At 39.7% G+C, this 21,708-nt stretch overlaps 1 protein-coding gene across 2 annotated transcripts in view; it reads right to left on the reverse strand.

Moving 5' to 3' along the window:
• Positions 1–715: 715 nt before the first annotated feature.
• LOC113113046 (E3 ubiquitin-protein ligase UBR2-like) overlaps positions 716–21,708 on the reverse strand; it is a 31,454-nt gene continuing 10,461 nt past the window's right edge. Inside the window, exons 9-46 of one of the 2 annotated variants that reach the window (XM_026279166.1) lie at positions 20,224–20,331; positions 19,698–19,786; positions 16,650–16,748; positions 14,924–15,087; positions 14,723–14,822; positions 14,508–14,636; positions 14,238–14,421; positions 14,031–14,092; positions 13,840–13,950; positions 13,658–13,723; positions 13,339–13,461; positions 13,159–13,222; positions 12,932–13,056; positions 12,647–12,699; positions 12,464–12,566; positions 12,328–12,376; positions 11,602–11,756; positions 10,835–10,937; positions 10,644–10,753; positions 9,966–10,046; positions 9,701–9,882; positions 9,401–9,606; positions 9,221–9,314; positions 8,670–8,828; positions 7,039–7,203; positions 6,811–6,959; positions 6,117–6,172; positions 5,864–5,960; positions 5,678–5,745; positions 5,336–5,471; positions 5,157–5,253; positions 3,270–3,400; positions 3,082–3,190; positions 2,923–2,979; positions 2,763–2,840; positions 2,475–2,645; positions 2,193–2,294; positions 716–2,108 (exon numbers count right to left, since the gene is read on the reverse strand). In XM_026279166.1, coding sequence (XP_026134951.1) covers positions 1,967–2,108; positions 2,193–2,294; positions 2,475–2,645; positions 2,763–2,840; positions 2,923–2,979; positions 3,082–3,190; positions 3,270–3,400; positions 5,157–5,253; positions 5,336–5,471; positions 5,678–5,745; positions 5,864–5,960; positions 6,117–6,172; positions 6,811–6,959; positions 7,039–7,203; positions 8,670–8,828; positions 9,221–9,314; positions 9,401–9,606; positions 9,701–9,882; positions 9,966–10,046; positions 10,644–10,753; positions 10,835–10,937; positions 11,602–11,756; positions 12,328–12,376; positions 12,464–12,566; positions 12,647–12,699; positions 12,932–13,056; positions 13,159–13,222; positions 13,339–13,461; positions 13,658–13,723; positions 13,840–13,950; positions 14,031–14,092; positions 14,238–14,421; positions 14,508–14,636; positions 14,723–14,822; positions 14,924–15,087; positions 16,650–16,748; positions 19,698–19,786; positions 20,224–20,331 — 4,277 coding nt within the window. In that variant the 3' untranslated portion in view covers positions 716–1,966. Of the gene's footprint in view, positions 2,109–2,192; positions 2,295–2,474; positions 2,646–2,762; positions 2,841–2,922; positions 2,980–3,081; positions 3,191–3,269; positions 3,401–5,156; positions 5,254–5,335; positions 5,472–5,677; positions 5,746–5,863; positions 5,961–6,116; positions 6,173–6,810; positions 6,960–7,038; positions 7,204–8,669; positions 8,829–9,220; positions 9,315–9,400; positions 9,607–9,700; positions 9,883–9,965; positions 10,047–10,643; positions 10,754–10,834; positions 10,938–11,601; positions 11,757–12,327; positions 12,377–12,463; positions 12,567–12,646; positions 12,700–12,931; positions 13,057–13,158; positions 13,223–13,338; positions 13,462–13,657; positions 13,724–13,839; positions 13,951–14,030; positions 14,093–14,237; positions 14,422–14,507; positions 14,637–14,722; positions 14,823–14,923; positions 15,088–16,649; positions 16,749–16,830; positions 16,930–19,697; positions 19,787–20,223; positions 20,332–21,708 lie in introns of both variants that reach the window. The other variant, XM_026279165.1, reaches the window with a different exon arrangement.

Raw genomic sequence — 21,708 nt, forward strand, 5'->3', positions numbered from 1 at the left:
TGCTTTCGGCACCTTTAGTGGGTTTCGACATACAGCATAGATTATATTTCACTAAAATGGATGTATTGAAATGTTACCCATTTTACATTCAACCGATAAAACTGTGCTAGACGTTAAGTTAAAATGGTGTGTACATAACCGTGACTGTAAAATATTTCTTCAGTTTGTTGCTTCAGGCATACTATGAGTTTGGGCTAGTTTTCTTGTTAAGAACTGGCCACCGATTAATTAACCGATAGTTCTTAGCATGAATGGGCCTTACAACATCTTTTACTCACCGAAATAGATTATTGTAACACTCTCTCCATTTAGTGAAATATATTCAAAGAGACAACTATATCAATTATAATAAACACTTTCGCCACCAAACAATAAATTCAATAGTCCAGTTGTAGAGTATCACAATTTATAGCTTCAGGTCAAACAATTACATTTGAGGAACTGATTTGGTCAAAACCTGCTCTTTAGACTCTGTAACTTTGTCTGTGAGCTGGACAATGGCTTGAATTCTGCATCTAAAAATCCTCCTTTTGCAGCGTTCCTGGATGAACAAGAGATTTGGACAGAACTAGAACAGTTAAAAAGACCCGTAGCCAGTAAAACGAGCCACACATTAGCCTACCTGCTCTGGAACATACAGCACAAACATTAAAACACTGATGGGGAATCAGCCCATTCATCAGTACATTGTCTGAATTAATTCAAAACACAACAGTCTTTTTTTCTTTTTTATTTCATTAATGTTTTACAATATAGTACAATGTACCCATTTATACAAGAATTCACATATTAACAAGTCAGTTCGTGATGTAATACACTGCTGCATCCACTGGAAGTGTCTCAGGAAATATGCTCACCGCATCAGAAACAGGCTTGTCATCTAAACTGCGCGAGACATGAAAACTTGTATCTGAAAGAAGCAACGGTGTGTTTTAATGACTTTCTGTGTCGCTGACAAATAAAACTCTTGATCTGGACTAAAGCCCCAAGCCAAGGCCACTATAAAGAAAAAGAAAAAAAGTCTAACGCAGACCAAAGTTGGAACTGAATTAGGGATATGCAACTCAGCATCCATTACTGCTGAAAAAAAAATCTTCAGCGGTACAAGGAACAAAATGCCCAAATTCACAACACACGGCACACACATCAAAATCATGTTTAAGAGTGGAATTCATGTTCAGTTCAAGGAAAGCATGACTCCATAGATCAAGGTCGCAATACGACACACAGCCGCGAGAAACACATAATACACGTCACAAAAGAACGAGAAACAAACGGTCATAAAAATGGACCACCTTAGAAATCCATCATATTAGAAACATACCAACTAAACGCCTGTACATAAAAACTCACTCGCGCAAACACATACACAACGCAAACAAACAGAAACCAGGCATTCAAGGACATATTCATGTGCTCCCGGATCTTCCCCGCGTTGGCTTGTATTGTATGAACATGAGCACGTTAATTAGGTGGCCTTAACAAATGTATTGCAGCATTTGAGATGACGGGGGGGCAGAGAAGATGCTGTGTATCCTACAGGTGGCGCTATCCCTGCGTGGCCATTTAGGGACATTTGTGCTTACTTGAAGGGCAGCACCACTGGTCAATTCCCAAGCGATAAGAGAACTGTCTTGCGAAATCTATATATAAGCAAAATACCTTGAAAATAATTTAATAGTACTTGGAGAAGAAATTAAATAGCATTCCTATGAAGAATATCTGTGAAACCATATTGTTGAGGTTCAATACCTTGGCTATATGTCTTTTTAAATATGTATTTCTATCATATTTAAAGAGAAATCTTCCACTGAAAAAGAAAAAGTCATGCATTCATCCCCTGGAAAGATGGAAAAAGGGGTGGAGGAAGAGCAAGAGGGCTTGGTGACAACCTCTAGCTCCACTGTGCGGGTCCCCTTGTGAATTAAGGGTGGGTGTAAGGTGTGAGAAAGCATGACGCGTGACTTCACAGGTGCTGCCAGTCGATGCCCACCAAAGTCTGATTGGCCTCCTGAGCGTGGCCGATCTCCTCCGTGATGCTGTGCTGGCGCCACAGCTTCTGGACCTTCCTGTAGCGCTCCTGGCACAAGTGTAATGGGTTTCCCCTTCTAAAAGAGACAAAACACATCCCTTGATCTCACACGGCAGTCAGAAATAATCGTGCGCGTCCAATATCAGAAATAGAGATGTACCTTAGCCCTTGGTCGGTTTCCCCGTAGTCGTCCAGGTATGGGGGAGCATAAAAACAGCCCTTGGTTTTACCAGCCAGGAACAGCACCTGACTTTCCCGCACCCTGACAGAAATAAACACATACAAATCAAACCTTTCATTTTTGGAAAAACTCTAACCCTAACTTAAAAAAAAATTGGTTTCCTGACCACCGGGGTAACCCAATGATAACAACTGTACCTTATCCCTTAGATAACTTGCCAATTATATTCATAGATTTGAATCTACATATGCTTGCACAAACCTGAGGAAAATGCCGACTCCGGCTCCGCAGGCAAAAGTGTGTGCGGTGCATGCGCCCACATCCTCTCCTTCCAGCTCGGTTTGACAGCAGTAGCTCTGGGAGCACAGCATAGCACCACACACCAAGCAAAGAGTGGGAGCGCGAGACTTATCCCCTCCAGATTTAGGACACCTAGACACCACCAAGATGAACAGATCATTGGATTCATGGAACCAGGAATGTATGACTCAGTAGAGAGCGTGTCTTAGTTAGTGATCGCATTGGATTCGTAAGACAGAGGTGACTCACGTGAAGCTAGAGGCCTGGTTAATCAGGGCGCTGTAGTCGCCTGGCAGTTCTATGAGACGATTGGACTCTCTAGGAAACCTAAAACAGGGAATGGTGAAGAATGGTGAGCACTTGAGCATGGGCTGCAGTGAGCGCTTGAGTGTTGAGGAGCGGGACAGACCTGATGAGAGCCACGCTGCTCTGAAGACCCTGCAGCACACCTGGATGAGAGCACCACCTGCAGAGCACCGTATCACACCACAATTCATTAAAGCCACAGCTAACATCTGATCATCATGTTGCAGTTTTCAGAGACGCTTTACTAGATCGTGACGGTTACCCGTGCAGCAGAGGTTCCATGAGCTCCCGATTGTTGTAGTAGAGCTGGAGCAGGTTGGAGGGCAGACACAGGTATCCACACAGAGCCTCCAATTCACCCGCACCTAGAGCTGAACACAGTTAGCATTAGAAATGATCAAGCAAAAGGGAGAGCAAGCCAGTAAAACATGTAAAGTTGGAGTCATTTACTATGTAACTCGGGTGGTGCTGGAGCTCCGTTGAGATAGTGGAAGAACAGAGCGGCTGCCCTCAGATAAGGCAGGATTCCAGCTTTCACACAGCGCCACAGATGCCAGCCTGAGCTCACCTCATGCAGGCCACTGAAACACATACAACTTTCAGAACAACTTTTCAAAACCAATTAGAGCTTTATCAAAAAGTTGTAACATGTCTCTAGAATAGACATAAGTCAAAATAATTGCTAAGTAATGGTGTAACCAAATGTCTAGACTAGGGATGCACCGAATCCAGGTTTTTGGGGTTCGGCCGAATACCGAATCCACTGTTTAAGATTCGGCCGAATCCGAAACCGAATACCGAATCCTACCCGCATCCTTATTCCATTAACAAAATAAAACACATTAATGAAGCAAACAACGTCCACAGCAATGTATTTTTCATTTTATTTTAACTTAAAAAAAAGAAAGAAAAAGAATAGGCAAGATTATGCCAGGATGACAAGTGAGAAAAACTTTTTTGTTTAATAAAAAAAAACAAAAACAAAAAACACATGACGTTCTGCATTAACAGGTGACAGCTGGTTGCGAGTGTGGGAATGAATGTCCCCAGCAGTACTGAAAAGTCTTTCAATGGGCACAGAGGTAGATTTTTGCCATTTTTGCTACGGTATAAGGGACTGTTCACATATCGCGTCTTTTGCGTGCTCAAGTTATTTCCCATGTAAGCACACGGCATTTTTACAGCTGCAAATCCATTTATCCTATGCTGAAATTTCCGCGTCTTCATGGAGAGAGCACGTCATGGTTGCTTAGCAAAGGCAGACGCCTCAGGGGCGCAACTGCCCGAGTGCTTTGGAAAGGAGAAAGCTGCACGCCTAGCGTTTTCCACACGTTTTTAGGCGCGATATGTGAACAGCCCCTAAATCGTCCCAGGCACTCAAGATTCCTGAACAGTTTGATTTAGAGCGAACTGTTGGGCCTTGTTCCTCTTCATATAAACACCTTCAGGCAATCAACGGCCGCGTGACGACTAGGATTCGGTGGGAAAAAAAACCTAAGGTTCGGCCAAAACCGAACCCCGTCAAAAAGCCCAGCATTCGGCCGAATCCAAATCCTGGATTCGGTGCATCGCTAGTCTAGACATATGGCTAAAAAATATAAATAAATCCCATGTTCAGGACTTTTTTTTTTTACTTTTTGCCATGCATTGGTCATACAGCTCATTGTAGCGGTGCCTCAGGTGTTAGATTTGTTATACATGATACCAGGTTTACACGCACTCCGTTTGCAGTGCGTATACAGTATGTGTACGTTATTTTAACGCGAAAGCACATTAAAATAATGCCCGGGCGCAAATCTCTCCATTCGCACGCGGATTTCCTTTGCTCTGTTACAAAACCAGACGCATGTGCTCAGATACACGCGCTTCCTCTCGCTCTAACTGTGTCCTGTGCACTCACAACTCTCTCTATGCTCATGTGCAAGACATTAAATATTTTTGCACGTTTCCATTTCTAGCCTTTTACCGCGTGCAGTGTGAACGCTCTGATCCATTAACATTGGCTCGGAAAAAAGACACATCACACTAGGCATATGCCCAGTCTGTTCCGTTCTCGCACTAGGCGCGTTGCATTCTGATTGGATCGGATAGCATACTGCAGGAGCTCGGGAAAAGCGATTTAGAAATCGTGCATGCTCAAATCGTGATTTTATGACAATTTCGATTAATCGCACAGCCCTAGTAGCATATAATATTTTTTTGTGGAAACTATTATACTTTTTGTCAAGGATACTAGGATGAAGTTAAAAAAAAAATGTTTCCTTTGATTTTGTCACAAAATATCTAAATCATAAAGTCAGTCAACAGTGTGGCTGGCAGATGTGTGTGTGCTTTCACCTTCCCAGATGCGTCCTGAGTGTGTTGTAGAGCATACACGCGTTCTCCTCCTCTTCCCTCTCTGCTCCTCCACCCTCCTGCTCCATCCGCATCTCCTCTGATGGCACACAGGAGTCAACAAATCATTTCTGAAGTCTGGTCTTGTGGCTGCTTGTGAAGGAGAAGGATGTGGTTCTCACCTGGTACGGAGGTCAGGAGGATCTGGACTATGTGAGCAACTGTGACGAGATGCAGGAAGTGCAGTTGAGCAGCGTCCGCACTCAGCCCTGAGGAATCTAGACAGAGAACCGCTGGATGGGACAGCACCAAGCTCACCTGTCACACACATTAACTGAGGTCAGAGGTCATTCTGGAACAACAGGCCAAATCTGAGCAGGCACTTTTACACACACACTTCTTGCTGTGCACTCTTATTTTACAAGATATGTGGGAGAAAAAAAAACATGTCATTATGTGTTCTTATAAATACTACTGCTGATATGTTTAAGCAGACGTAGGAGCAACACTGTTTGTTCACATACCAGTAAGTGAAACATGTCTATGTCCAGAACACATGGTGTATTCTCCACCCGAGGATCAGGAACAAGGGCTGAATCAACACAGGAGTTCATATGAGTGGTGAAGTGAGGGCTGGCGTGCTTTCTCATAATATTTGATCCATGCCTGGACAACTATTTGTGTTAAAAGACTGTAGAGCTAATTCTTACCTGCTAAGAGCCTAATAAAGTGATTCTGTACAGTGGTATGAGAAGAGACGGTCCAGCAGGCCGAGCCAAACCGGGTCAGAGAACTCAAACAGTCATCCTGCATGCACAAAACATTCGGGTTGCCAAACAAATCAAACTCAAGAGTGAAGATTTAAAGAATTAAGAGGTTACTTGAATAGGACAAACTATTAATTGATTTCAACGAGACATTCAAATTACAAGCTTGCAAATGTATTCGAATGTGTTCGATTACCTGTCTGCATGGTAAACTTCCAAACAAAGGCTTCTCTTCATCCACCAGCAATCTCTCTGTGAGAAACGAGATGACACGATCTTAATATACTGGACTTTCCAATTTACTTTTAGCCCTCATAATGCTTTAACAATCTCCATTCATTTTTGTATCCCTGGTTCCATTTGGACCCAGTGGAAAGTTAGCTTATAAAACAGTCCTAACTTAATGTTTTTCAACTAAAACCATGTATTAGAACAATAACTTTTTAATATTACCATGTCATTACTATATCATTACGCCACATTACCCATTTTACTAATTAAAATGTTTCGAAATGTCAAATTTTACATGAACTTCAGAAAAACAGCAAGAAAAATATTTTTCAATATTTGTAAGCAATTATATTCTGTAGAATACCTCATTAATAAATCATTATATGAAATGTGTAAGAACATATATTTTGACATATATTAACACTGAAATCAATGGAACTTATTACATATATTTTCTAACAAAAATAATCTAATCAACTTTCACTTTCAGATAAAAAAAAAAATTGCTTGATCATGCTGCAGTGGTTCATCACTATGCATGCATATTCATATCCATGAACCACAATTGAAAAACTTCCTTATAATTCCAGGTATTCCATGATATTTGGAATGTTAATTAGAAGTTATAACGTTATAGTTCAACACTTTCTTGCACTGACCTATACATTGAATGGTGTAGGCACAGCTGCCCCAGCACATGATTGGCACGCGGGGGTCCTGCTCATTTGGGTGCACTTTAAGACCCACTTTATATGTGGCTGTCCCAAACGTGGTCAACATTTCCTTTATGGTGCTTGAGTACGGGTTCCTGACAGAAGTGTTTTATTAGTGATTAGCTTTTGTGTGGTGGGATTATAAATAACTGGTAGTTTTGTATGTGGGTTTACTTTGGAGTGTAGTCCAGTCTGAAGCCATCAGGTGGAGGACAGTCATTAACACCGTCCATAGCATCAACACCTTCAGCATCTGCAGCTTTCCTGTGAGCAGAGAGGAGGGCTTTCATCTGCTGAGAGGTGATGCTCAACCACTGGCTCAGATCCGGCTGTTCAGAGCTGCAGACAAACACTCAATCAATCAAATACATCCAGACAAAAATCATCCAATAGAGGTGCGTTTACAAAACTCCACTAATTATCTATTACATACACAGCGAGAGCTTTGTAAATTACAGTACAGTCATAACACGGATTATACTAATAGAGTGCTGCAGGGATGAGATCATTTAGTACACCAAAACATAGAAACCAGTTAGCATTTAAGCACTTCCTGTTCAATTGTCCCAAAAGTCAATGGGGTTTATGGTCTGAATGGCTAAAATAAGGTATGGTGTTAGTATGTGCATATTTTATTCTACGACATAAAATACATCAGTAATACCCCCTTGTGATCTTTGTAAGGCGTTTGCTAACAAGGGGCAAAATGTGACTACAGAGGTTGCTAGAGAGCAGCTCATATGGGTTTTCAAAAAATATCTCTTTTGTAGTTTGTAATGTAGCTATCCATCAATGTAAAGAGTAAAATGTATTTAAAAAAAAGTGCATGAGAAATAAAGATTGTCTCTCAAAAGAAAGTCGACTCAGAATCGCCTTAACGAGTCAACTCGTTATATTATCGAATCTTCTGCCAATTACCGATCTAAATCACGGTAAACTTAAATATGGCGTTATTGGGGTCACTAAAACCTGTGGACTTGGCAACACAGATGGTAGCGCTCGCTAACTTGCTCAAACGCTCCTCTTTGTGCCAATCACAACAGACTTTGCCAGCTGACCAATCACAACAGAGTTGGCTTATGGAAGGGAGGGGTTTACAGACATTTGCTCAGAACTGAATCGAACAAACCATTTCGAAATCATGGACAAATGACACCATGTATAAATGTATATTCTGGGAATATTACAATGTTTTCTGATCTTATATCCATTTAAACCTGTTGTAGGGGAATCCGACACAATATTAGGACACTTAAAAACATATGAGCTACTCTTTAAGGACATTAAACATCAGCCTGAAGAGGACGACGCATCCACTCACTAGAACACTTATACAGCCTCATTGTGTAACTCGCACAAACTATTCTATTCAGATTGTATTATAGTGTATTCTATTAACTCTACCTCAAATCTTCAGGGAAAATGTATTTAAATAAAGATTGAAAGCACTATCAGAAGCTTAATGGTGGTGACACTGAATCATGCTACCATGGTGTAGCATTGTTTATAGTATGTTTATAACTTATTTTACTTCTGGTAAATACATTTTGAAGACTAAAAAAAAAAGGTTATGCCCATTGTGAGCATTTTCATTAAGAACAAAACATGTAAGAATCATTAAGTTGCGTAGGTCACTAATCGTGTTTTCTGAAGTCAAAGGGAAAATCTAATTGTGTTTTTGTCAAGGGAATCAGGGTGATGCTCACTTCTAGGTTGGCCAACAAAAATGTCACCAGTGCAGCACTTTACAGAATCAAAGAAGAACTAGCTGGAGGTGGAAGTCATCTGTGTGTTTGTTGCAGTACCTGCAGCTGGTCTTGGTAAGAGGCAGCAGAGGAATGACTGTGTTACTCAGACACTCACAGAGTGGACACAAGAACTCTCCGTTCTCCACGTCGTAACTGGTGTGCACACGTAGCCTCTGCTGCCTGCGCTGCTCTTTAGCCTGCACCGCTTCAAAATACCTATATACACATGACAAAAACACACTTCAGGGGTTCAAGGTATTGGGGAAAAACTGACATTGTGGTCATTTTGTAAAGGACTTTTTTTAGTGTGAGCCATCCTTTAAAGATTGAATGATTTGGGAAAAACTTAAAAAGGGTATTCACAGTTGGGTATTCTAAAATGTTACAGCACTCTTCAAGAGCTAATGCTTGTAAAGGGTTAAATCTTTGTCAATCCTTTTTAAGACTAGCTTTTAAAACAGGTGAAATAATTTAATAATGAATGTGAAATATAATAGGTTGCTGAAAGGCTGGCAATTACAGTTACATTGGTTTGCTACCCTGATAGGAAGAGCACATTTTTCTGCATACGGAAGCATGCGTTACTCATTTTTCATGATGATCCTTACCTCTGCCAGCAGTGCGAGTGCATGATGTGCCCACAGCTGCCAGTGTGTGTGCCAAACGACAAGTCAGGGTGCATGAAGAGAGGGTCATACTTATCTGCAACACAACCACAATAGCATTCGTTCAACCAAACATGCACTTTCATGGTACGATGACCCAAAGACACGCGTATAAAGACCTGCCTGGGTTGTGTGGAGGTCTCTTGCGGTTTTTGGACATGACAGTAGAGCGCTGGACAAAAGCAGCGAGCACCATGGCTTTGCCATCAGTCCTGATTTCCTGCTCCTCCTGACAAAGGATACATGTCACCATCTGTCTCCTCTCACTGCCGCCTGCTCGCCACCGGCGTGGACCCACACAGACCAGCGCACTATCACACGAACTGGGGCTATGAAGTAAAGACAGGACAAAAAAATTAGAGGACAACATCTGGAAACTAATGTATGATCCATGACATCTTCCGGCGTGATGCGTGTGTGTACCTGTGCTCCAGTGTGGAGGAGGTGGAGGGGTCGAGCTCCTCCAGACTCTGCTGGAACAACTCTTTGTTCTCGTTGATGAAGTGTCTTTGCATCTCTGACATCTGAGCCATGATCTTCTCTCTCCGGAGCCGCGCCATCTCTGCTTTCCTCTTCCGCTCTGCCTTATCTTTATCCCGCACCGTCTACACATATACATGCATCCAGTGAGACAACAATGTAACTTTAACAGGTCATAATGCAAGCAGGTTACGCTTCCTATGCTCACCTCCTCCTGACTGTGCCCTGAGCTGTCACTGGGGGGCGCACTGGCCGTGCACTCCCGCGTGGTCTTGATGTTGGCCACGGTCTTCAGATACACAAGTAAATATGAGCATGTTTTTCATGTTGATATTCAAAATACATAAAAATATAACAAGAATTTCAATAAAATAAAAACAACTAAAAGAAACAAACTGGAAAACAACAACAACAAAAGACAAAAACAAACAAACACAAAAGTAAATAACATCCTATAAATAAATACATAAATCTAAAATAATATAGATATATTTCACTAATAAAAAAAATGTCTAATAAAAAAAATAAGTAACATTTTAAAATACCGAACTGTTAAAACAAAAGTAAAAAGAAATTAAATATCTAATAAATACATCTTGGCTTTCCTTTTTTAACACCATGTCATGGCAATGTTCCGGCGAAAGCCAATTTTAGTTATTCGAAAAAAGAAAAAGAAAATAAGATTGTTGTTTTTTTTTCTTAAAAAACGTGAAGTATCTCAATAAAAAATAAAGTAATAAATTAACCAATAAAACAAACAAAAACAAACAGTTTTTTGTTTTTGTTTGCTTTTTAGGCTTTTGCTGCCCTCTATTGGATAGCGGCGATACTTACACAAACATTCTAGTGACAGGTGGCTTTGTAATGAGATTTGGATCAGCTTTACCTTGAGGATCCAGCGGATCATGTCCTTGTGCACCTCCAGATGAGGAGCGTTCTGCAGGGTTTCCAATAAAGCCAAGATACTGGGAGTGTTAGCAGGGGCCTCACCTGGTCCTACAATGAAGAGACTTAATCAGCTCAAGAGGTGTGTATGTGTGTGTCTGTGTGTAAGTGTATGACAAAAGAAAGACATACTGGAGATTTTGAGAGTGAAGTTGAAGTTGGTATCATTATCATCTGCGCTGCTGAGAAGATGCTGCTGTTCTTCCACCAGGCCCATGCCTATGAGATGCAGCACCTGCAGGACAAGGTCATACTGAGCTCCAACCTGAGTGTGTGCTAAGAACATGTCTAATATCATGGTAAAAGCTCATTTGTAGCAAGATTATGTTCATGATAAAGTATCGTATTTTTCGGACTCTAAGTCGCACCTGACTATAATCGCATCAGTCCAAAAATACGTCATGAGGAAAAAAACATACACGCACTGGACTATAAGTCGCATTTATTTAGAACCAAGAACCAAGAGAAAACATTACCGTCTCCAGCCACAAGAGGGCGCTCTATGTCTTCAGTGTAGACTGAGCAGCATAGAGCGCCCTCTCGCGGCTGGAGACGGTAATGTTTTCTATGGGTTAATTTATTTTGGTTCATGTCAAATTAATTTTGATAAATAAGTCGCACCTGACTATAAGTCGCAAGACCAGCCAAACTATGAAAGAAAGTGCGACTTATAGTTCGGAAAATACGGTAACTGGAAATTAATTGATAATTACTTAAATATTACATACCCATTTAGTAATAACTTTTTTTAAATAGTGATTTAAATACTTCAAGTGAACTGTACTTGAAAAGCAAGTAATGGACAAGATTTGACGCTAATCTGTTATGTTTGTTATCTGAGAGAGTGCTCCAGTCTCTCTCTCCCCCTCTCACACACACACATACACACACACACACACCCTCTGAAGCATGGACTCAGACCAGTGTCCCCCACTGTGCTCCATCGCCCACTGCAGCACGGCTCCCAGAATCCCCAGCAGCACGTCACACTGCAGTATGTTCACCAGGCTGGCAAACAGCGGACAGAACCGTGGCAGAACTGGTGGAGGCAGAACTATAAAAGACAGACATGAAATCACTTTAAACATTGGCACCGTCATCTCATAACACTAGGGCTGCACAATATGCATTATTACTTAAAGGCTGCAATTTAATTAAACATGAGAGCAGCTCATTGTCTGCTGGTGTATGCAGACTCTTGGTTCACAGTTAATGGAGGTCTGGGTTTGCGTCACTTACAGGCATACATTAGAACGCTTAAAACATGCATCTTCCCATACTCAACTAATGTGAGGCTTTAGTCCCTGCAGACTTCAAAATAAAAGTTTAATGTTTTGATGTTTAACATTTAATAAATGGAGAAATTAAACAACTAATTTTAAAGTTTTAATGTAAAATAAAATTACAATCATTTTTTTATATTTTATAATACCAGCAGAAGTAACAATATAATTATTAAATAAATAATAAATTATTATTAATTGCATTTTAAAACTGTGTAGCCTTAGAAACAAGCACAGCAAATCAAAATCACAATTACTATCAGAGATATATATGTATATATTATTTTACATTTTTTTGTGGTGCCCAATTTTTAAATCACTGTATTTTCAAAATAAAAGTACCTGAATCTTCCCCATTTTGCCTCTTTATCTTTCTCTGAGCCTCTTCAGCCTGAAAGACAACATAGCAAAAAAAAAAAAAGAACATGGATTTTCACCAGTAGTTCTTTGTGATTCAATTTTGATCATGCAGCATTACCTTAGACTGGTCAGCTCTGGAGTAATGGTGAAAGTAAAGATTGAACATCTTGGCACACTCTGGCCTGAGTTTATAAAGTCCTCTACCAGTCACACCAGGCTTCCTAAACCACACAATTCACACAGGATTACACACAAACCAGTTCAACTCTTTGGACCACACTCTTTTATTCAGAACACTCACTTAAACAAAGCCACACTGTCGATGACCCTCTCCATCCCGGTTTCTTTATTCTCCTGTGTGCAGAAGAGTGTGTCAAATTCATTGCCATAAAATACCAATAGGTGGCAGTCAAGTGCAAAAAACCCTGTTCTGCTCATCCGTCCTACTTTAATCAACAGCAACTTTGGGACAAGATAAATTCTTATTAAATGTATGCATAATGCATCACACTTATTTTCTGATTTCAAAGCCAACGTAATTTACTTGTGATCTTTGACAGAGGTGAAGCAGTGAGGGTTGACTTACATTCTCAGGCAGGGCTTTGACCAGCTCGCTGTGGGCCATAGGTCGAATACATAGCTGGTGAACGATCTCTCGCCTCGTCTCATCAGAGCTCTCCACCTGACCTACACCTGCTGTGTATCGCTCCCCTACAGGAAAAACAAACACAAGCAAAGCATGAAAGTCTTTTTTTTTTAACTTATGACAAGCTTAATACACCCATATAACAATGTTGAGAAATGTTCACTCACCCACGATCATAATGACCAGATGCAGCATCTCCTCAATTAGGGTGTTATTCTGCTGAACCACATCCTGAGAGACAGTGAGAGAAACACACATCACTGGAAACAGAAATGAGTGCAAGCAGATAGAAATCAAGCAAAAAGCAAAAGGAATGAGGACAGAAGGTGGTTTGGAGGTATGCAGACCTTGTGAGCATTCTCTCTGCTGTATCGCTTTCTGCAGTCTGCAGAGCTGAAGATATGATAGAGCTCAAAACGGCTCAACACGATCATCAGGAAGTGGTTCGGATCCATCATAGAAGCTCCAGCCTAGATAAAAAAAAACAGCATGCATAAGAACATACACGGAGCATAAATATGGATGCATTTACAGTTTGGCAGGAAAATGTCCTTATGTTTGATATTCTCCATAGATTCTTTTTTCTCTACAATCACCACAATTTTAATAATATCAGCTCTTTGCAATTAAACCCTTTTTGGAATGAGATCTCTTCACACTACTGACCTGAAGCATGATGAGGTCTTTATCGAACATCTCCACTCTACACTTCACATTGTGATAATAATAGATCTGCAAAAACAATTCCAATTATTATTATTATTTTTTTTTTTAATGAAAACGCATTAACAAATCACGCTCTTAAAGGTCTCGAGTATGAGAATGAAACGCATTTATAAACTTCTTGCCTGATTGACCAAAGAGAAGCCATTTCTTCTCCACATCCCAGCATGCACCTGGGCACAGAGTACTAGGCAACGGAGCGGGTGCTCGATCAACATGGGTGGACTCAGTTCACTCTGTGGAACACAAAAGAGGCCTCAGAAAACGCCAAGACTGTTTTTGCAACAATCCTCATGAACCAAAGCCAAAAACGTACCAGTGGCAGCTGCTCTGGGAATCGATAGGCAACCTCAGTTGTGCTCAGCAGAGCATGTAAACCTAACAGGAAGAGAGAGATTGTGAAGTGACTCCTATATACATAATACACACATTCAATAACTCAAAGAACTCTCCGGGTTTATTCTCAAAACTTTGCAGCATGTATAAGGCCTTACTGCTCTATGTTAAACCATGTTCGACGGACCTGCTAAAAGCCGGGACACAGGCAGGTGTATGCTGACTTTCTCCTGAGAGACACAGTAGCGGATGGTGTCGACGGAGTGGCCACACATGCAAAGGGTTATGGGCTGCTCCCCATCTGTGAAACCACTGTGGCAGTGAGTCAGCGCGCTCAGGCACTTCTTATAGGCTTCGATCAGCACTTTCTCCTGTGCATGTGACAAATAGACTTTTTATCAAGACGCCATGGTGGATTACGGAAACTAAGGTTACTGTGTGTCTAACATGCACTTACGTCACTGGCACACCATTCCTGCATCATAGAGATGATATGTGTGAGCTTCATCTGTAAGGTGAACGCTGCCTCCCATTCTGGCTCCATCTCTATGTGCTGCCCCACTTGACGCACTACCGGGTCCATACCCTGCAAAGAGAACACACACAGCTGTTTTACTGCCCAATTTCAATTACCACTGACATGCAATCTTAAAATCACATTGGTATAGTCACCTGCATGCATTTTAGCAACTCCAAGAAAGCATCAAAACCTTCAAGATACTTCTCCCTGAGTTGGTCGGTCCACTCTGTCGGACGGCTTATCAGGACATACCTAGAGAACCAACCATTATTACACGTCTCTCAAGAATTGGAATGTTCATTTTAAGACACACAAACGGTATATGAAATGAGCAGACATGCTCGGTATCTTACTTGAGGTCTCCTATAAGGCTCTGGACTCGGCGGAATTTGAAGGCTTGTTGTGCGGTGTAGCGTTCGAACTGAAAGCGTCCCTGCAGGTCTCGGTGTCTGAGGTGGTCAACGAATGTGCGGATAATGGTGGTCATCAGGTTCTCTTCTGTGATCAACATCCGAGCCTGGAAAATTAAATACACTATTGCCACATCTGGCAGACCGCTGGAGGTTTGGGTCGTAAGCGGTTTTCCTATATGCAAAAATTCACTTTTATAGAGAGGAGAAGATGAGACAGAAGAGAGCAAAGGCATGAGAAAGGAAAGAGGAAAGAGAGCAGATGTGCAAGCGCACGAGAAAATTAAAGAGGGGAGGGGAAGTGGAAAAGCTAAGAGGATAACAATAAGTAGTTTTAGTGAAGCAACTGAAAATATTTGGCCGGAATTTTACTTGTTGTTGTTGACAAAACTAAATTTACTGATAAGGAATTAGACGTTTAATTAGTACTTCTGCAATTTCAAATTCTAGAATAATTTAAATATCACGGAAAATTGCCAGAGTGCCTTCTGTGTAAATGCAAACACGTCCCGGGATTGATCCCAGGCTGAGCACCAAGTAAAATTGTTGGGGGTCAGTCCCGGAACGAGCTCTGTGTGAACCAAAGCCAGAACCAATGCTGTAAATGTGTCGTAGAGATGACGCATGTTATCTTGTGACTCTTTTACCGGGTGTTTTGAAGGCAGATCAACATTAAATATTTACAGTTCATATTTAACTAAATTTGATTAATTGTTAATTGATTACAATCAGAGCTGTCAATCGATTACAGTTTTTAAAGTCATTAATTAAAGTTTTGACTAACTAATCGAACATCAAATTTGGCTGAGAAGTTACCCACAAAAGATCATTAAAAGCCATAGTTGTGTTACATGGGACAAGTATGAAATAGATATTTCAAAAAGTAGCTGTAGAAATATGTTTGACCTTTTCTTTGTTTCATTTTTAATTAGTTCATGAATATGCATTTTATTGATTTGTAAATACGATTTTTTTTTTAACAAACAACAAACTAAAACTGCCAGTATGTGGCAGTAAATGTCTTCATGAACATGTCATTGAGTCATTCATTCATTCGATTTGCTCAATCTGCGGATTCATTCGGGAATGAAGTAATTGGCTCTCTTTAGGAATAGGCCATTGAATCATTGGTTCACCCATTTCGTTCAAAACGTCGATTAAACACTCCTGTGATATTGCTCTTACTGCTTGTGTTATATTGCTTATATTGTATACAAATGAGACAAAAACACAGCTGCATTTTTTGGCCCAATATCTTAAATTTTTTGGGCACATCACCATTCATGGACTACATTGCTGCTGCCCTTCATCAACGGTCAACTGAATGACATGTAAGATGGCGTACAGGTCTGGGGAGGGGGGTGTGCATTAAGCGAGTTAAAATATTTGAATCACATTATTTTTTCATAAATAGTTAACCGAATTAACACATTTAACTGAAAACCCCAATTATTATATTATTTTAATTTTTGGCTAAATAAAAACTTTAATTTTAGTTTCGGTAAAAAATCAATTTCAGTGCGTTAAAGGAATGAGGAATGAACCGTTTTAAAAATGAAATGGGTAAGATGGAAAAGGGAAGAGAAAAAGGAAATGGATGAAGAGACCGAAAACCCAAAATGACAAGCCTCTTCCTCATGGCAGGACATCTCTCCTTGCATGTACTCACCAGAGAAGGCACGGTGAACATTTGCACAGAAAGATCAGTGACGGAGAACTCCCTGTCGTGGTCGTCTTTCACGTAGTCGCTCTGCAAGCGCTCATAGTTCTGCAGGGAGTGGTGAAGGGGCGGAGGAGAGGAGAAAGAGGCAGAAGAGAGAGGAGAGGTGTGTGGGATTGGCGGTACTCACCACAGTGGGGGCGGTGAAGAGCTGCACTGACAGAGAGGTCACTGACACTACACGCTCGTGATCGTCCTCCATAAAATCTGTCTGGAGGCGCTGGTAATTCTAAGGGAAGGGGGAAGGGGGCAGATTCACCTTCCAGGTAAGAGCTCAGGGGCCTTCTGCAGTTACGTCCCCCGACTGGCTTCTATGTCAGGCACTGGGGCAAGTGTGGAGCCGGGGGACTCGATCTAAAGCTAAACTTTACACACTGTTTTTATAGTAGACTTTCTAGAATTGTTTAAGGTAAGGTACAAATCTGTCAGTCACACATGTGCAAGGGCCCTATGATTTCCCTAATGTGGAAAAAAGAATTGTGGAATCCATTCATAAAAACTAATTTACAGTATAATGAAGTTACAGGTTGTCTGTGCATGTATATAAAAAAGACTGCTATTTAAATATAAAATCTGAATTCATCTCCAGCTCTGCTCTGAGAGTCACTTCACCAGCATTTCACAATTTCCGTTGATAAAAGACACTCAAAAGTGTCAAATGTCTTGACGGTAACCCGCCTAAATAAAAGTTTGGTTTAAGTTTAAGTAATTTTGAGATGAGATAAATTTAACTATTGTACAGTATATAATGTATAGGGCTGTGCAAAAAATCAAATGCGATTTTCATGTGCATCTCGTCAGATCAGGGTTGCCAGGTTTTCAAAACAAATCCTGCCCAGTTGCTTCTCAAAACTAGTCCAAAACTGTATTGGGGTCGCTTCAAACCTCAGACTTGACAGCACTGGTTCAGGTGGAGCGGCAGTTACTACACAGAGCCATAGTCCACTGACAAGCTACACAAAATCGCTTTCAAAATCGAAAAAAGAATCACCTGCGATTTTGAAATTGATTTTGTGTGGATTTTAAGTGAAGTACGGCTCTGTGTAGTAAAGGCCAACCAGTGTTGCCAAGTCTGCGGTTGTTTTTCATGTCTGCGGGTCGAAGCAACCCCAATACCAATAACGTGATGTTTAGCCCCTGAAATGCGAATTTTACCAAGGCAACCCTGCCAAAAAAATTTTTATTTTAACCATTTTTATCGGGGAACCTCCTGGAAACGTGATTGGGCTAGTTTTGGACTAGTTTTGAGAAGCAACTGGGCAGGATTTGTTTTGAAAACCTGGCAACCCTGATCTGAACACAGGTGCTGGAGATATACTTCTAATTACAGGAGCGTCTTTACTGACGAGATGCACATGAAAATCGCATTAGATTTTTTGCACAGCCCTAATAATGTACTTATAATGTAATGTAGAAAATAATATTAATAATAATAATAATAAAAATAATGTAATTAAATTTAAGGAATATCGGACATTTTTTTCTGTGTTTTAATCTTAAAAGGTAAACCTCTGTTATGCAGCAATTTGTTTGAAATGTATTTTTTTTTTTAAGGAATTAAGTTTTAATTTGATTACTTTAATTTGATAAATTATTAATTAAACAGTTAATGTTTTGTGCCATTTTTATATAATAAATAATTACATTTAAAATCCAGAAAATATTAAAACAGAAAACACAGGATTTCTAAAAAAATTAATAAATAAATAATAGGGACATGTTAATAAATAAACTTGAAATTATTTAAGATTTATTAATTCAACTGATTAGAAAACATCTGGGAACAAATAAAACACTTTGTATGTCCATAAAAATTTGTTACATTTTTTATAAATTGTATACATTAATTCAAGTAGATTTTTAAAATTGGACAAATATTTTACTCAGAGAGATTTCAAAAGGGCCCCACATCAGAGTGCACACACAGAGAGAGAGAGAGAGAGATTTCCTGAGGTCACAGCACGACTGGTTCAGTCGGAGGACTGCAGTGAGCAGCGAATAAAAGACAGCAGGAGCAGCTCCGCTAGGTCATAAGATCTCTCTCTATTACACATGCTCTCTCTCTGAGACGAATGGCTGCTCAAACTCTATTATCCTCACTGATCAGCTGAATCAAACTGAGTGTGAAGTGAAAGTGAACTGGATGTTCTAGTAAGAATACAGACATGGCATTTTTTTTTAAACAATTACTTATTTAAAATAAGTGTTCAAGTGTCGAAAGTGTACAGACAATAGCTGAGGATTATTGCTGTTTGATTATTACTGAGGAGATCATAGAAAGTGGCCGCTTTAACAGGCTGCATTCAGATCTATTTTGATATCAGATGTTTTGTCCTGCTCTGAAAACATAACTGACTGTGTCTACATCAATTTCATATAAAAGTATTTGAAAATGCAAGTGCATTAAATCACAGCAGAAACTGAGTTTCAGGACAAACACAAAGCGCATGTGAAGTTTCGTGCATCTTATAGTACTGCATTTCAAACAGCATAAATGAAAGCATATCTAAAGTAAAACATGGCGTTTGGAAGCACAGACTGTCAAGCGTTGTGCATGTGTCTCACAGCGCAAATTCTGTGAAATGAAGCCCGCCCATATGCGAGAAAAATAAACAAGCTCAGAATCGATTCAGAATCGTTGAATGGAGAATCGCGATGCATCGGAGAATTGTTTTCTCCCACCCCTAATGTACAGTTTGTCATGGAGTCCCAGAAAGCCAGACTTTCAAGAATGTTGCTCTGTGCTATAAAGGCACAGAGGGCTCTGATAAGATTGTAAAGCCGGTGCTAATGTGTTATGTTACAATTATTCTATTTCTGCTACATGAACTCCACAAATTATAATTATAATGACTGTTTCCTGAATCAATTCCTCAGTAATCATGACAATGCAAACTGCAGTGGGTTCATGTGGCAAATTTTCTCCACTTTTGGGGGCTTCATGGGGTTTAATCCCAATCATTAAAAATACTGTGCCATTGCAAATGGAAGTCTTACCTTTGCAAACTGGATGGCAAAAAGTTTTTTGTATTTTGAATCCATGAGTAAGCTGCTCATAAAGAGCTGGTGGTAAACATTTCTCGCTCCTGCAGAAAACACAAGATTAGATCCATCATTAGCACATATGGGTGAATCTCACAAAATTAGTCAAGTACATGCCCTAGTCATATTTCACCCCAAAAACAAAAGAAACTAACAGAAAAGTATGGTTACAGTTCATTTTAAAGTGTCCTTGTTACAGTTAAGTACTGTGCAATATTAATTAACAATAGGTACTTTCTAAAGGGTGAATTGCTTTAATTTACTATAGTAAGTATGTGTAGCGTTTAACAAGAACAGTGCAAAAAAAAAAAAAAAAAAAAGATTTATATTAATATAATCATCTTATTTAAGCTATTGTATTATAGGATTGTTTAATAATGAGAATGGCGCTCAACTGAGAATAATGGAAATAAAAACGTAAAACATACAGACACTTTACAGTAATGAGACTGAGAAGGGAAATCAGTCTTGCTTCATTCACCTTTCCACATCTTGGAGTCACAGAGCATGAGCGTGTCCACCAGAGAAGAGTTCTCTCCCTCGGGTCCTCGCTGCAGACCCACCTGACACAGGATCCTCCTCAGAGCATCTGTTGGGGACAGCACTGATTCATTACAGCGGTCTAACACTCCGCTAGATAAAAATAAATAAATCACATTTCCTTTGATCTTTTGACATATAAGAGGTCTTTGGACCATTAAAGCATTCTGTAAAGTTTCATAGCTTAAAATGTCCTCACATAGCGTTATTCAATCAAGTTCAAAAAACGTCTCGTTTGGATAATGGTGGATTTCCAACATTTACATATGACTCCCTCAAGAGAAAGATACTGTTGCACCATAGGCATTCACTCGCTTAACAGCCGACATTTACACTGAATGTTGCATCAAAAGCAAATAGAACCCATTATACATTGCTGATGATGTACGGTCTACATACAGTATACACATACAGGTTCAATTTCTGACATACTACGTACTCCTGACAACAGAGCAACTGGAATGTCGAGTACAGGAATGATCGCCTTTGATGTATCCTGTTTAAACGGCTCATATGCATCTCTGTGCTGACTTCCAGATTCAGAATGAGGGTTGAAAATTGGAATTGTAAATAGTTTTTCCTTATATTTATTTATTTTTTGGTGAAAAAAAACTTTAATGTTATAAGTAAACCTCAGGAAACATTAAAATAAGACAGCGGTGAAAATGAAAAAATCATTTTCTTAGCGATAGATGTTATTTACACTAAGTGCAAATAGCTATAGACTCTATTTACACTATGCTAAAATGTTACTACTTATTGCAAATAGTGGCAATTATCTGCATCCCAGAATTGTAGTACATTGTAAAACAGTATACAATATTTACTTAGAGTGTAAATTGTAATTTTAATTCAAACTATTAAATAAATGCCACCTAATTGGGACAATAAAGCCCTTCCTACACCTATTCTAACCCTATCCGATCCTTTATTTTCAACTTTTTGATTGCATTCTTCCTTTTCATTGAAAATAAATGCTTCTCTGTGGTGATTTGAAATTTGAAAAGAGAGAAAAAAGTTTGCCAAAAGGCGGATTCGAACCCAAGTCGATCGCATCAAAATGAAAACATCACACGTTTAATTATCGGTTTTAATTATCGGTTGTCCTTTGCAGTGTTGACTAGCCGAATCACACGTTGGTGGGCAGAGTTAGCGTATACAGCTTCAGCCAACAAGGCAGGCTATTTGCACTTAGTGTAAATACAAACTTAGTTAAAATAATGTGGCAAAAAAAATCCATGTCATCAACCTTTTAAATACAATAAAACTTGCGGTAGAATTTGATAAACTTATGATTACTGGAACCATAATACAATTTTGTTAAAAGAAAAAATATATTGCAAAAAAAAGGCGTTGCAGAGGATAAAGCAGAAACTGAATAATAATACTTTTCCTGAAGAACTTGAAAGTAAAGAATTGAGAGAGA

This window comes from Carassius auratus, chromosome 13 (genome assembly GCF_003368295.1).
Source record: "Carassius auratus strain Wakin chromosome 13, ASM336829v1, whole genome shotgun sequence".
NCBI classification, from domain to species: Eukaryota; Metazoa; Chordata; class Actinopteri; order Cypriniformes; family Cyprinidae; genus Carassius; species Carassius auratus.